At 36.4% G+C, this 17051-nt stretch overlaps 1 protein-coding gene across 6 annotated transcripts in view; it reads right to left on the reverse strand.

The window, feature by feature from the left end:
• OPHN1 (oligophrenin 1) overlaps positions 1 to 17051 on the reverse strand; it is a 304832-nt gene that overhangs the window by 206350 nt on the left and 81431 nt on the right. For all 6 annotated transcript variants that reach the window (XM_019753605.2, XM_019753604.2, XM_019753610.2 and 3 more), the window contains exon 3: positions 6424 to 6519. In XM_019753605.2, coding sequence (XP_019609164.2) covers positions 6424 to 6519 — 96 coding nt within the window. The remainder of the gene's footprint in view (positions 1 to 6423; positions 6520 to 17051) is intronic.

Consider the following 17051-nt stretch of genomic DNA (forward strand, 5'->3'; position numbering starts at 1 on the left):
TTAGCTATTTGTGATAGCAGCACCCCCACTTCTCAGAACCTATTTCTGTCTTGCTGAGTGCAGGCTGCTATAACAGAATACCACAGACTGGGTGGCTTATAAACAACCGATTTTATCTGTTGTTTATTTCTCACAGTTCTGGAGGCTGGAAATCCAAGATCAGGGTGTCACCATGGTCAAGTTCTGGTGAGAGCCCTCTTCCAGACTGCAGAATGCCAACTTCTCGTATCTTCACATGATGGAAAGAAGGTGAGAGAGCACTCTGGGGTCTCTTTTATGAGGTCACTAATCCCATTCATGAGGGTTCCACATTCATGACCTAATTACCCCCCAATGGCCATACCTCCTGTAACCCCCATAACATTGGGGGTTACAATTTTAATATCTGAATTTTGGGGGTGACACAAAAACATTCAGTCCAGGGTAAAGTACAAACAAATCAAATCTTATATTAACAATAATTATTAAATAGTTACCATTCATTTAGGCACTATGTACACTTGGCATTGATCACATCATCATTTTACAAATGAGAAAAAGTAACACTCAAAGAGGTATAGTCACCTGCCAAGGTTACACAGTTCATAAGCTGCAATGCTGCGGTTCTAACTACTCCAGAGCCCATGATGTTAAATTTTAAGTAAGTCATACCCTAGACCAACATAGATTTGCAGAAGTAGAATGAAGTGGCGTGACTAAGGAAATTATCCAAATGCAAACATTTGCCTCAGTAGTTAGTTACACTGCCACATTTAACCAAAACAAGTAATCACCAATCTTAACCCCATAAAAGTACTCATTGCAGTATTATTCATAATAATGAGAAATTTGAAATAAGCTAAATTTCCAACAATAGTTGAATAGTATATAAAGTATGGCTCCTAGAATAATGAAATTTGAATGTGTGCATTATTCATTTATTCAGCAAACACGTATTGAGCATCTACTATGTGCTAGGTACTCCTCTATGCACTAGGGAAACAGCAGTGAACGAAAAACCATGTCCTTGACCCCCTATGAAACTTACAAAGAATTTTAAATGATATGAGAAAATGCTTATGATAAAATGTTAGATTAAAAAGATAAAATTATGTATTTAGCATGAACTAAATTGCATACATATAAAACAGATATGTGTACAAAAAAACAATTAAAAGATAATATGCCAATACACCCAATACATTGCTTCTGTGCTGGAAATTTTATGTGAATGAAAAAGGGGCTCAATAAAAAATCTGACAAAGGTTAGTGACCGAAAGTAACCTCACAGGATGACCCAATCATAAATTCCTCACTGGGCGTCATGATGGGTAGTCACACCCAAGGCATATCACTTCTTTGTAAAAACTTTTTACTTTGCCTTAAGCCAGCCCTGTCCACTGCTTCTGTGTGTTTAGGTGAACACACCTTTAAAAGGCCAGAAGTAATCAATCCTCTTTTCCAGACCACTCAGAGCACAACCACCCTCAAGAGAGCACATAATCTTATGAACTATCCTGTAATCCAGTCATGGAGATTTCTCTGCCTTGCTTTCTCCCACTTTCATACATTCTAGCTTACCTTGCTTCCTTAATTCCAAATGTATAAAAAGAACTGCAAAATTGTCGTTTGCCGGAGCATTTGAGATCTCACTTTCTAGTATGTCATCAGTTTGGCTCTAATAAATGCTTATAAAAATTCTCTACAGGTTTGGACATTCTTATGTTGACATTTACTTGGCATAGTCAGCAGGAGTCTGAAGAAGCCCACCGAGGAACACCCTGGGGACCTGGGTGGGCCTGGTGTTAGGTACCAGCAGGAAGCCATCGTGCCCCACTGGCTCCCCACTTTTCATTGGGGGAACTTGGGTGAGTTTCCTCTTGGAATCCCAGTCCTCCCTGCTTTAGGTAGCAGGTCCTAAATTGACTGGAGCTGTTCTCAGGAAATCCTCGAGGTAGATAAGGATTAACATAACCCAGAAAATGAGGGGGAAATGGGGAGCCACTTTTATTTTCGGGTTTGTTTTTTTTTTTTTTATTGCTTATTAAGAGTTCGAACACAATATTTGCTAGTTAAATGAGAGACTGAACTCTCTTTAGCTCTGAAGATAAAGAACATTTGCTTCCCCAACCTGAATCTGGTATATACTTAGATGACTAAGAATCATTGTGAGGTTGCCTGAAGAAAATTTCCTCTAGGGTGTGAAGCGGTCCTGTAGAGATAGCCACCACATTTGGCTCATGCACATAAAGGCTGCTTTGCCCTAGAATATTTTTAGACTCTACATATTCGAAAGGAAAACTAAAATTAACATGGAAATCATGCCTCTGAGGTCAACAAGCCCCAGGACAGTCAGTCTCCCATTAATACTCTTGGAGGAGACAGCCACATAAAGATCCTTTGATAATTCCACTTTTACGTGCACAACTAGAAAAAGCCAGCTATAAAATTAACTGGAATGAATCATTAAATGGATCATTAATTGATCTCTGAAGTTTCAAAAGGAAGATTTAGATCAACCTATGACGTTGTTTAGATGAAGAATTTGAAGTATTGAAAGCAGCTGCCCTCATTTTAAGACTCGGTAGGTCATTTGGAACTTGACTTACCAAAGACAGATATAAACTGTAAATGCCTCCAAAACAAAATTTGGATCCAGCTGTTTTTATAAACTAGTGAAATTTCCTCATGGCTAAAAGGTGTGTGTGTGTGTGCGTGTGTGTGTTGTAAATTTGAGATAATTTTCTACCTGCAGGTGGTATTGTTAAAATTAATTTGAAGGCAAGTGCTTGTGAGAATAGAATATTCTAAAATTCACAGAAATATAGAAACTAATTCGAGTTATTACTTAATATCATAGGAAATTTTTTTCTCCTTCCATCACCATATATTTGATCCCCTTACCTTCATCTCCCACCCCCCACCCCACACCCCCCTTACCCTCTGGTAATCACTAAACTATTTTCTGTGTCTATGAGTTTTTGTTTCTTTTTTGTTTGTCTTGTTCTTTTGTTGTTTTTGGTTTACATGCCACATATCAGTGAAATCACATGGTTCTCTGCTTTTTCTGTCTGACTTATTTCGCTCAGCATTACACTCTCAAGATCTATCCATGTTGTCACAAATGGTCCTATATCATCTTTTCTTACTGCCGAATAGTATTCCATTGTGTACATATACCACAACTTCTTTATCCATTCATCTATCGAAGGACATTTTGGCGGTTTCCATGTCTTGGCCACCGTAAACAAAGCTGCAATGAACATTGGAGCACACGTGTCTTTATGGATAAATGTTTTCAGATTTTTTGGGTAGATACGCAGGAGAGGGATTGCTCAGTCATACAGTATTTTATACCTTTATATATTATTCATATTTAATACAAGCAGCATTAAATACATTTGGGGGACTTCCAGTCAAGATGGCAGAGTGCATAAATTGTGTTCACTTCTTCCACGACCACATCAAAATTACAACTACATTATAGAACCATCACTGAGAACCACCTGAAGACGAGCCTAACAGAAGTCCTATAACTAAGGACATGGAGAAGAAACCACATCGAGACTGGTAGAAGGGTGGACACGTGGACCAGGCAGATCCCACATCTATGATGTAGACATTAGGAACTGGAGGAATATCCCGGCTGTGGATGTCCCAGCCTCACATCTGGTTCCCCAGCTCAGGACACCAGTACCTGAGGGGGAAGAGGAGTCCCCTTATATCTGGCTGTGAAAACCAGCAGGGATTAAGTCTGAGATTAAGTCTGAGAAAAACAAAAGGGCTGCTGCAGACTGAGGTACTGCTCTTAAAGGGCCCACGCACAGACTCACAAACTCACTCGCTCTAAGCTGCAGTGCAGGGGCAGTAGCTCAAAATGCCAGGGACATACAGGGAGGAACTAAACTATCTTCAGGGTGAGGGCTGGAGGGGCAGGGGTGAGGTCAACTCTCTCTGAGGGTAGAAGTGTGGAAAGAATAAGAGCAGTGGATCAACCAACTAGAAAGCTAGTACAAAGGTTAAAAGATAAAGGTAGGAAGGTCATGTGTAATTACAACAATGAATTAAGGGATACAAACAAACACACACTAACAAAAGTAAAAAATAATTACAAAAACAAATGTGGAGGGGGTAAGTAAAAACAGTAGTGATTCTAGAATGTGGTCAAACATAATTGACCAACATCTTAAAACAGAGTGCTATGAAAACAGCTTGGCATGGCTTCTAGGTTTTGAGCTTTGAACCTCTGGAAGGTGAGGAAAGATGTTTCAGTTATAATCTACCAACCCCAGACTGTACACTTCCTTCTCCATCTGATTTCTATATATCTTGAGCCTCCGGATATAGTAGGTATTCAATAAACATTGTTGAATGAAAAAAAAAAGAAAACACCTTGGTTATATATGAAGCACATGGTAACCACTAACCAAAAATCTAAGAGATTTAAAAGAAACAAAGACAAAGGATTCCAACATAACACTACAGAAAGTCATCAACATACAAGAGAAGAGAGCGAGAGAATAAGAAAGGAACAAAGAACTACAAAAACAATCAGAAAACAATAAAACGACAATAACTACATATATTATATCAATAACTTCATTAAATGTAAACATAAATGCTCTAATCAAAAGACACAGAGACACTGAATAGATTTTTAAAAATCCAATTAACAAATGGGCAGAGGACCTGAAGAGACATTTCTCCAAAGAGGACATACAGATGGCCAATAGACATATGAAAAGATGCTCAACGTCACTCATCATCAGAGAAATGCAAATCAAAACCACAATGAGATATCACTTCACCCCAGTTAGAATGGCTATCTTCAATTAATCAACGATCAACAAGTGTTGGGGAAGATGTGGAGAAAAGGGTACCCCTGTGCACTGTTGGTGGGAATGCAGACCTGGTGCAGCCACTATGGAAATGAGTATGGAGGTTCCTCAAAAAATTAACAATAGAACTACCTTACAACCCCACAATTCCAATTCTGGGCATTTATCTGAAGAAACCCAAAACAGTAATTCAAAAAGATAAATACTGTGTTCACTACAGTATTATTTACAACAACCATGATATGGATGTAACCTAGGTGTCCACTGATAGACAATTGAATAAAGAAGATTTTATACACACACACACACACACACACACACACACACACATTATATGAAATGAAATATTATTGGACCATAAAAAAAATGAAGTCTTACCATTTGTAACAACATGGATAGACCTAGAGGGTATTAGACTAAGTAAAGTCAGTCAGACAGAGAAAGACAAATACCATATGATCTTACTTATATGTGGAATCTAAAGAACAAAATAAACGAACAAATAAAATACAAACAGACTCATAGATACAGAAAACAAACTGATGGTTGCCAGAGGGGAGGGGGGTTGGGGAGCTGGGTGAAATATGTGAAGGGATTAAGAAATACAAATTGGTAGTTACAAAACCATCACAGGGATGTGAAATACAGCATGGGGAATACAGTCAACAATATTGTAATAACTATGTAAGGTGACAGGTGGGTACTAGACTAATTGGGGAAGCACTTTTCAAGGTATATAAGTGTCTATTCCTTATGTTGCATACTTGAAACTAACATAATATTGTACGTGAACTGTAATGGAAAAATTTAAAACTAATAATAATAATGCATTTTTATATTTGAGTTCTGGGGTTCATAAAAACAGAGGGTGCCAAAAAATGTATAACCATTTTAAGAAAGGAAAAAACTGTATTAAAATTGTAATTGTGCTACTAACTTGCTTCAGTGACATCAGATCATTGACAACTGTTATGTGAATCAATGTTCTCATCTAACAAATGCTTTACACTAACTCTTTAACTCAGTGGTCACCAAACTTTTTCTTAAATGGCCAAAGGCCAAACATTTTAGGTTTTGAAAGCGATCCAAGTCCCTGCCACTGCTACCCAATGCTACTGTTGTCCCGCAAAAGCACCCATAGACAATACTTAAGGGAATAAAAGTGGCTTAAATCTCCTGTTGCCTGAAAAGCTGTACATATATTAATGCAAATTTTATACTTTCTAAGGAATCTGTTTGGTGGAGGAAATTTACTCTGCATCATTTCAGAAAATAAACAAACAAACAAAAAATCGCTCTTGAATCTACCCTTTCGAAAAATACGTATTTTCATGTATTAGATTCTTTCAAGAAAAACTCCCCTGCAGATTTACTGAGTAAAAGGCCTCAATGGAGGTTCAAGGGATATCTTTTAATTGCTTTTGGCAAGGAAGAAATGGGACCAGGAAAGAATGTTTCTTGATCTTTCTTAAGCAGCCTCCCATGAGCTTGGCATTGGACCACAGGGGCTAGCGATGCCCACATTTTCTGCATATACAGATGAAGGAGGCTGCGTGGTCTGAGACCTGACTCGAGAGTACATGGTCTCATGTAGCTGAAGACTTACCAATGTTAATCTCATCATCAGTCAGAGTGTCTCCAATGAAATCAAACTGAAAGGACTGTAGCGTCTGGGAAAATTTCTGAACAGCTGTGGAATAACCTGTAAAGGAAGGAAACAGGAGACACGGTCAACATGAATGCCCCCTGACTGATTCCCTCATCTGTTAGGGCAGACGGGAGAAAAGCAATGGGAAGTGCTCCCAGCCAGTAGCAACTTGCACTGAATGATGTTTAAAAAGAAAAATCACACTGTCAGTAGATGTGAGCAACCAAAACCACAAGTAAAGAGGAAAGAAGACAGTTTAAGTGTAGTGCAGTCTTTCTTTTAAGTTATGGGACGTGTTTTATCTTCAATCCCTTCCTCTCCAACCTGTTCAACTCAAAGCTTGTAAAGACCTAAAGCTGCTTATTATAGTCCTAAGGACAGCTTCTTAACCATTTGCTGAATGCCCTTTATGGGCAATAAACTAGATGTTTTCTCACTTCATCACAAAACAAATACAGACAATCATTCTACACAAAAAAAATTAGCTCCAGGTCCCAGAGCTCGCTGGGAGAGTCGGAAATAGAAGCCAGGTGGTCCATCTGCCTCTCAAGGGGCCTTTCCATGACAATGTGGCAACACCTGGACTTCTTAGGCATTAACCAGATGACAGCCTGGGTTAGGATACTACCTGGCAGGGGAACAAATGTAACTTACTCACAGAGTATTCACCAAAGGACCTAAATTAAGGAGGGAATGAACGAAAAATCTGAGGGTGGTATGGACAGAGATACTTTTTTATTTCTGGTCAATGATTTTGAATTTTAGTAAACAGAAGTTTAATGATGGTATAAAATAAAATCACAATTAGCTACCCCTTTGACAAGTTATCCTTATTGGAATTTTTAAAGCATGACATATACCAAGAGGTCGGGACAACTTTCCAGCCTTGTTACTCCAAGAGAGGTTCTCAGGCCATCAGTAGCAATGTCACGTGGGAGCTTGATGGAAATACACATTTCTGTGTCACACCCCAGATCTGCCATCAGAAACTGCATTTTTATACAATCCCTGAGGGATTTTGTATGCTTTTAAAAGTTTGAGGAGCACTGTTCTAACCAACAAAAGTAACCCACTAGAGCATCGGCTAGGATTAATTCAAGCTTGCTGGTTATTTTGGTTCCCTGTTCTCATTTCTTCTTTCACTCCCTAGTTTCCTCATCTTCCACCTTCACATCCATCAGACACACAGGCTTACTGAGAGTTTCTGCTCTCAGGCTAACAGAAACGGAGACAATGCAAACAGCATCTATTCCTTTCAATAAAAAGCTATACAGTTAAGCATTCACAGTCAAACACAAAACGTGTCCAGACATTTGGCTAGAGCAGATTAACCTGCCATGAATTTTATCACCATCTTATTTATGTCCCGTTTCCAGAAGTATTTATTTTCAGTATTTAAAGCCTTGACCCTTTGAACACATCATTGGTAGTAATAATAAATAATAATAATAATAAAGATTTTACAGAGATTGGGAACTGCAGACCAAGTTACTGTGCTTTCTCTAATTTCCACACTTTAGAATCACATTTCCCACTTCAAATCTGGGCCACATAAATGTGAGAGTAGGATGCACAGCCTGTCTCCCATATTTCATCAGCAAAGCGAACACAAAACTGGCTGCATGTCTGGGGAAAAAAATCGCTTTTGTCTGGCCTCCTTGGCCAGCAGAAGAAAAGCACAAGCCCAGAATTCCCCATGTGCTCTCTGTTTCACTCAGGGAAATTAAATAAAAATACCCACTATGTTGCCCATTCACACAAATCAGGATTTCTTAAATTTTACTTGAGCCAAGCAAGGTACAGTTATTAATCATTCCTCTTTTAGAATTACCTAAACATTTCAGAAACCACAAATATGATTTTCAACATTTATAGTATTTTGTAAATGAAGGCATGGAGTGAGGAAGGAGTTACATTCATTCCCTTTTTCATTATTTGCACCACTTCTTAATTTTCAAAATTTTTTCAATTACAGTTGGCATATATTATTATATGATTTCAGATGTAGAACCATGTCTTCTTCATTTACTCTTCCCAACTATCCAAAGGTAGGTATTACTATTCTTACCTCATAAACAAACAAGAAATGAGACAATGCCGACAAATTACATTCATAAATATGAACAACCATAAATTAACAGCTCTTCATGGAAAGGTCTTATTTATTTTGCCTCTGTACTGAGAAAAGTGCCAGGAAAGATTCGTATATATTATATGTATCTATTTAGATTAAACTTAAATTTTACTGAACTTTAGTACTCCTCAGAGTCCATAATGTGCTAATGTATTTTAGGAATCACCCTCAACGTTCTCTTTTTCTGTATGTCCTTAGTTATAGGACTTCTGTTTAGCTAGACTTCAGGTGATTCTCAATGATGGGTGTTCTGTAGTTTAGTTGTAATTTTGAGGTGGTCGCAGGAGGAAGCAAGTACAGTGTTTACTCACTCCACCATCTTGACCAGAAGACTCGTATATTTTAGATAAATGAGTTTGATAACTTCTGGACTCCAAAGTGTCAACAGCTAACTTAGAAGTGCTTGTAATGTATGGGACATTTATTTCCTTATCATCCTAAAATTCACTGCATTACTCCAAACCATGTAAGTTTATCATTTTATCCTCCCCAGTACTTTTCTATCCCTGTCCACCAACGCATGATCTCATAATTTTTTCAAACTTTCTTTCAGGGTTCTCTACCACCTTCTAATTTATTCATGTGTCCTCTATGATGTTTTTCCCTCACCTTTTCCTTACTCATTCTAGAATGTAGTTGGGTAATTCCTTTTAGGCAATTGAAGTTTTGTGGAAATGAGGTAGAATATAAAGAGGCTTAATTAGTTAATTAATTAACTAATGTTATAGATACCAATTTTCTTTTAATCACTACTTTTTTAAATCATACAGAATATACTCTTTTACGTCTAACTTATTTTGGTCTGCACAGTGTCTTGTAAATAAATCTATTAGGAATTCATTTTTTGTTGCTGTGTAGTATTCCATTGGGTAAATATGCCATCATTCATTCATTCACCTATTCGTGAATACTTGTGACGTGTCTAGCTTTTCCCTATTACCAATAAAGCTGTTTTAAACATCCATGTATAAGCCTTTCTGGGACACATATTTTCATTTCTCCCAAGTAAATACCTAGTGGTCCAATGAATTTCAGTTGATCCACATACTTTTTAATTTTAGCCATTCTACTGGGTGTGTAGTGATATCTCATTGCAGTTTTAATTTGCACTTTCCTGAGTACTAATAGTGCTATCTTAGCATATTCTTATTGGACACTTGTAATTTTTTTTTTCATGAAGCATATGTTTGAATTCTTGCCCATTTTATAATTTGGTTGGTTGTCTTATTATTTTTGAGCTGCAAAATTTCTTTATAAATTCTGGACACAAGTTTTTGTGATACATGTGTACTACAAACATTCTCTACATTAACGAAAGCTTAACAATCTGAGGGCTGTGATCAAGACAAAAGACTGAATGTTGATAGGAATAGTGAACTGTGTGGTACATTAACCTAATCAAATCACCCTCTCCCCTGCTCTACAGCAGCGCTGAAAACCAACAGCCTCACAACCACAATGGCTGTGAAAACCAACAGGTTAGCAGCCCCTAGAAGAGAAGACAGAACTGGATGGGAGTTCACAAGGCCCCACTCTCAGATTATTATCACTATTTGTTCATTTTGACAGGTCCATTCTTAGGGCTTGCCTTTGTCTTGACCGAAGCTCATTCTGTGTAAACAGTGCTGTCACTGGGCCATTTGTCAAAAGTACTCATCTCAAGTTATTCAAAATTGTGTTGGTCTGAGGTGATGTAAGGGTTGAAGTTGTCAAGAGATTGACCAAAGCACTTGGGATAAAAATAATGACAAATAGGAGAACAGCATGCCCACAGAGGGCCTACAAAGCTGCAACCTATTCCTAGAAATCTACAAAGACGGGTACAGGCACAGGAATGTATGCACACCCCAGGCTGTGTGTATGCCTGCGAGAGACTTAAGAAGGCCCTAAGCTCTCACTTCTGGCTGACCTTGAGACCCCGCACAAGCAGGGAGAGAAGGGTAAATTAAGGCAGAGTTATAAACTACCTGGCTAAATGTTGAAGGCATGCCAGAATACACACACAAAGCCCTTCAGCAAAGGCTGGGAGACTTACGAGTTCCAAATGCTTCATGAAATCACTGTCCAATCGAGATCTGAACACTAAGGTAACCTACCAAAGGCTTCAGTGGCTTCACACAACAAAAGATGCTGACCTTAATACAGAATTAGTCCAGGCAGTTAAAAAACAAGCAAACAGCAACACACAACAAACCCTGTGGAAAGGGAGAGGATCTAATTTTCAGAGTTCACACATTATATTATTTTAAATGTACACGTCTCAACAACAACAAAAAATTAGGAGATACAGAAAGGCACAGGAAATATCGGCCCATAGTCAAGGAAAAAAACATAATCAATAGAAACTGTCCATGAGGAAATCCAGATATTGGACTTACTAAACAAAGTTATTATTTTTTTAATTTTTAAAATTTTCAATAACAGTTGACATACAATATTACATTAGTTTCAGGTGTACAATATAGTGATTAGATATTTATATAACTTACAAGGTGCTCACCCCAATAAATCTAGTACCTATCTGACACCATGGTATGACAATATTACTGGCTATATTCCCAATGTTGTACTTTACATCCCTGTGACTCTTTTGTAACTACCAATTTGTACTTTTTAATTCCTTTTAAAATTTGCTATTTTAAATATGTTCAAAGAATTAACGGAAACCATCTCTAAAGAACTAAAGGAAAGAATGAGAACAATGTCTCACTGAATATAGAATATCAATAAAGAGTTGGAGGTAATTTAAAAACAACCAACTAAAATTTCTGTAGTTAAAAAGTACAATAATTGAACAAGTACAATCCATGAACTTAAAGACAGATCAACTGAGATAAATCAGTCAATGGAACAGAAAGAAAACAGAATGAAGAAAAATCACTACACTAATTAACACTAATCCTCCGCAGAATTTTCAAAAAATAAAATTGGCAGGAACACTTCTCAACTAATTCTATGAGTTCAGTATTGTCCCAATACCAAAACCAGACAAGGACATCATAAAAAAAAGAAAACCACAGACCAATACCCCTTATGAATACAGATGCAAAAATACTTAACAGAATACTAGCAAAGTAAATCCAACATATAAAAGAATTATCCACCATGAGCAAGTAGTATTTATTGCAGGAGTACAAGGCTGATTTAACGTATAAAAATCACTCAGTATAATAAACTACATTAAGAGAATTAATATTAATTTATCATCTCAATAGATGCAGAAAAATTTGATGAAATCCAACACCCACTCATGATGAAAACACTCAACTAGAAATAAGAGGGACCCTGACAGAGGCCATCTACAAAAGATCTACAGCTGACATCATACTTAATGATGAATGACTGAATGCATTTTCACTAAGGCCAAGAAGAAGACAAGAATGTATGCTAAGCTCTCACCACTTCTGTTTGGCTTTCTACTGGACAAAGTAGCCAAGAGAATTCAGTCAGGAAAAGAAATAAAAGGCATCCAGATTGGAAGAGAAGAAGTGAAGCTATCTCTATTTGCAGATAACATGATCTTATATATAGAAAGGCCTAAGGTAGCCACTTAAATACTATTAGAACTAGAAAACTAGTTCAGCATGTTATAGGATACAAGATCAATATACAATAATCAATTGTATTTCTATACATTACCAATGAACAATTCAAAATTAATTAAGAAAACAATTCTACTTACAATTGCATTAACAAATGAAATACAGAGGAATGAATTTAACAAAAGTGTAAGACTCTACATTGGAAATTACAAAACATGTTTAAAATAAATTAAAGAATATCTAAAATGGAAAAGCATCCCATGTCCATGAATCAGAATACTTAATATTGTTAAGATGGCACTACGCCACAAATTGATCTACAGATCCAACCAATGCCCTACAAAACCCAAGCTGCCTCTTTTTCAGAAATTGACAAAAATCCTAAAATTCATGCAGAAATGCAGGGGACCCAAAATAGTCATGAGACTCATGGAAAAGAAGGACAAAGTTAGAAGACTCAATGATCTTGATTTGAAATTTTACTACAAACCCATAGAAACAAAGACAGTGTGGCATGGGCATGAGGATTGAAACACTGATCCATGGAATAGAGTTGAGAGTCTTTAAATAAACCCTTTTCATTCACGGTCTATTGATTTTTCGACAAGGCTGCCAAGGAAACTCAATGGAGAAAGAAAAGTCTTTTCAGGAAACGATGCTGGGATCACTAGGTATCGACACGCAAAAGACTAAAGTTGGACCTCTTCTTCATAGCAATACTCAAAATGTATTATAGACCTTAACATAACTTAAAATATAAAACTCTCTTAATAAAAAGCAGGACTTTTCATAACCTTGAGTGTGTCAAAGCCTTCTTAATTATAACACCAAAAGCACAAATGGCAAAAGAAAATATAGATACAATGAACTTTATCAGAATTAAAACACTTTTGTAGTTCAAGGCACACAATCATGAAAGTGAAAAGAATATATCTAAAGGGACTTGCCTCGAGAATATATCTAAAGTGACTTGCATCGAGAATATATCTAAAGGGACTTGCATCGAGAATATACATATACACACACACACACACACACACACACACACACACACACACAGAGGGTGCCAAAAAAATGTATGCACATTTTAAGAAAGGAAAACTGTATTAAAATTGTAATACTTAATATATACCGATCACAAAAGGTGAATACAAATCACGTTTGACTTCTGCAATTACAAGAGGTGCTCAAAGTGGTCCCCATCAGCCTCCAGACATTTCTGATGACAGCGAACTACTGCTTGAGCAACGTTAACCAAAGTGTCCACTGGTATACATTTTTTTGGCACCCCTGGTATCTTTACAAACATATATGTATATATGCAAATCTAATATACAACTATATTTACAAATATAATACCTAGAACAACAACTAAAGAGATACACTCAAGCAGGGTCTCAAAGATATATCTGCACCCCTATGTTACTCACAATGGTCAAAAGGTGGAAACAACCCAAGTGTCCATCAACAGATTAATGGATAAAGAAAACGTGATACAAACATACACTGGAATATTATTCAGCCTTAAAAAGGAAGGAAATTCTGATACATCCTACAACATGGATGAACTTTGAGGACACCACGCTACATGAAATAAGCTAGCCCCAAAAGGACAATGTTTGATGTCACCTATATAAGGTATGGAAAGTAGTAAAACTCATAGAAACAGAAAGAATGGTAGCTGCCAGGGCTGAAGGGGGAAATGGACTGCTGTTAGGTAATAGGTATAAAGTTCCTGTTTAGAAAGATGAACATTATCAAGACTGGTTACACAACAATGTGAAAATACTTAACACTACTGAACAGTACACTTAAAAATTCTTAAGGTGGTAAATTTTATGTTATGTGTATTTTACCACAATTAAGGTTTTTTCTTAAAAAGAGATACACTCAAAACCATTACGGATAAATGAAAATGGAATTCTAAAATAAGTTCAAGTAACCCAGAGAATATCCAGCAAAAAAAAACATAGAAACGTAAATAGAAAAAACAAAAAAGAAGTATAAAATGACAGACTTAAGCACTAACATATAATTACATTAAATATAAGTGCTCTAAATACACAAATGAATTAGATTGATAGAAAGGGATTAATAGAATAAGAAAAATGCAATTATATGACATCTAGAAGAAATTCCCTTAAAATAATATAAGCACATTGAAAATAAAGGGATGTAAAAAGGTACTATGCAAACATTAATTTTTAAAAAGCAGGGATGAACATATTAATATCAATTAAAGTATCAATCAGAGCAAAAAAAATAACCATGGATAATGATAAAGGAATCCACCAAGAAGACATTTCTAAACATGTATGCATAAGACGTTCAACATACAAGAAGCAAACACTGATAGAACCTTAAGAAGAAAGACACAAATCGCTCCTCTCTCAACAATTGATAGAACTGGACAGAAAATCAGCAAGGATGAAGAATGCAACGATAACAGCTTTGTGCTCATTTTTAAACACGGAATTGCTTCACTATTTTTCTAATCCATAGTGCAATATATGGTCATAGTGCAATATATGGTTCAACATTTTTATCTGCTCTACAGTAACAATTTCTGTTCTACTGCTGCTTGTTTTCCTCATTCTCTCTTTATTGCTTCTATGTTATCTTTGTTTTTATCCCAAACGGGTTCCTTTTGAATCTAGCTCATATATAAATGAGTGTATTCTTCCTCAATCCTGTTTTCAGTCCATAGAAGAGATCCAGCCATTGACAGCCTACCTAAGGGAATAAAAGCTGTTACATGTAGACTGTGAGTTCAAGGGGTGACAACAGAAGGAAAAAAAAAGAAAAAAGAAATGACAGAGATCAGAAGCAAAATGTGAAGAATGATACTATCATGGAAAAAAAATAAAGTAAAAATAAAAAGAATGCAAGGATACCATCAACACAGATAATCTTATCAGCAGTTATGTAACCCTCCATCTAACATCAGCAGGACACATTCTTTTCAAGCATCCATGAAACATACTGAGATAAACTAATGTATTCATTTTCCAGTTGCTACCATAAAAAATTACCACAAATTTGGTGGCTTAAAACAATGGTATCACTTCCCATTCTGTGTGCACTATAAATGGGTAGCATAAAGTAGATATTTGTTTTTTGTTGTTGTTGTTGCTGTTGTCAGAATTTTTTTTTAATTTATTGGGGTGACAATTGTTAGTAAAATTACATAGAAACAGACTAGTTATATGTGTTGACTGAAGTTACAGTCACACAAATCTGCACGTGATAAAATGCACAGTACTATACATATTCATTGTACCAATGTCGGATTCCTGGTTTTGCTATTGCATTATAATTATGTAAGATGTAATCATTGGAATAAACTGAAAGAAAGGTACAAGAGACATTTCTGTACTACTTTTGCAATTTCTTGTGAACCTGTAAGTATTTCAAAATAATGTTTTTAAAAAGAGGGAAACCTGTCCAATTATTAGGTCGGTGCAAAAGTAATTGCGGTTTAAAAGGTTAAAAACAATTGCAAAAACCACAATTATTCTTGTACCAATCTAATATTTATTGGTCTGAAAACAAAACCAGTTTTAGCCACAAGGCTTCCTTTCTGTTCCTTGAACCCACCAGAGACATGACCACTTCAGGGTCATTATAACTTCACTTCCCCCAGACGTCTTTGCTGAAATGTCACCTCGACAGACAGCCTTCTGCATACCCCCCATACACACATATACACACACCCTACCCCATTCCTGCTTATATTTTATCATTAATATTTGTCAACATCTAACGCACTATATGTTTAATTAATTATCTTGTTTATGGTCTGTCTTCTCCCTAGTATTAAGTCTCATGAGAGGAAGGATTTTTATCTATTTTATTCACTGCTCTATCCACATTTGTTAGAATAGTACATGAAACAGGATGGACTCAATAAATACTTGTTGAATGAGTGAATGATAAAAAAGAAAATTACAGACCTGTCTCACCCATGAAGTTAGATGCAAAATTCCTAAACAAAATATTAGTGAATGAAGGAAATCTTGCCATCTGCAACAATATGGATGAACCTTGAGGGTATTATGCAAAGTGAGCTATGTAAGGGAAAGACAAATACTGTATGATCTCATTATATGTGGACTCTAAAAACAACAAACAAACAAACAATATGCCTCCTGACAGTATTACAACCCAGGGGCATTTTTCTTAAGGGCATGAGAGCTAGCTCTTTGATAAAAGCAATTAACTAACCCAGGGCTACCTTAAATCCCAGGTGCATTTTGGATGAACAATGTCTAGCGAATAGCACTCTCAAGTCATTTTACTTGGGGACAAGTTATGGTTTATCTTGCAATACATACATAATGGGTTGTATCTGCTTGGTTATTTGATAAAAGGGTGAGATTTATTTCTCTCTTTGCAATCTCAGTCATCTGCATCCCAGTTCAGTGAATGCTTATTCATTTTTCCCAACAATATTCATAACAAAAGTATGCTATTCAGTATTAAAAGTGAAATGAATTACATCTATATGTATCAACATGGAAATATCCAGACATCTAAAAGGAATATGCTGAGTGCAAAAAGCAAGTTCAACAGTATCTGAAAATATTCTAAATATATAAAACAATTTTATGATCTAGCTAGCTAGCTAGCTATCTCTGTATCTTTTCACCTATCAATAGGGCAGGGAAAACTTCTATTTACTAAATGTCTGTTCTTATCAACCTGCAGTGACCCTTTGAAGCCCCCCAGGCACCTTACTTCAGCCCTAGCTCAGGTGTCTCATATGTTTCAATCCCCTTTCTATCTCTACCTCTGCTACATATGGGGTCTCTGTCTCATGTATGACGGGTTCCCATACTTATGTATTAAATTTGTTTATTTTCTCTTGCTAATTTGCCTCATTATTTCATCATTAGACCAGCCGAAAGAAC

Source organism: Rhinolophus sinicus, chromosome X (genome assembly GCF_036562045.2).
Source record: "Rhinolophus sinicus isolate RSC01 chromosome X, ASM3656204v1, whole genome shotgun sequence".
Lineage (NCBI taxonomy): Eukaryota > Metazoa > Chordata > Mammalia > Chiroptera > Rhinolophidae > Rhinolophus > Rhinolophus sinicus.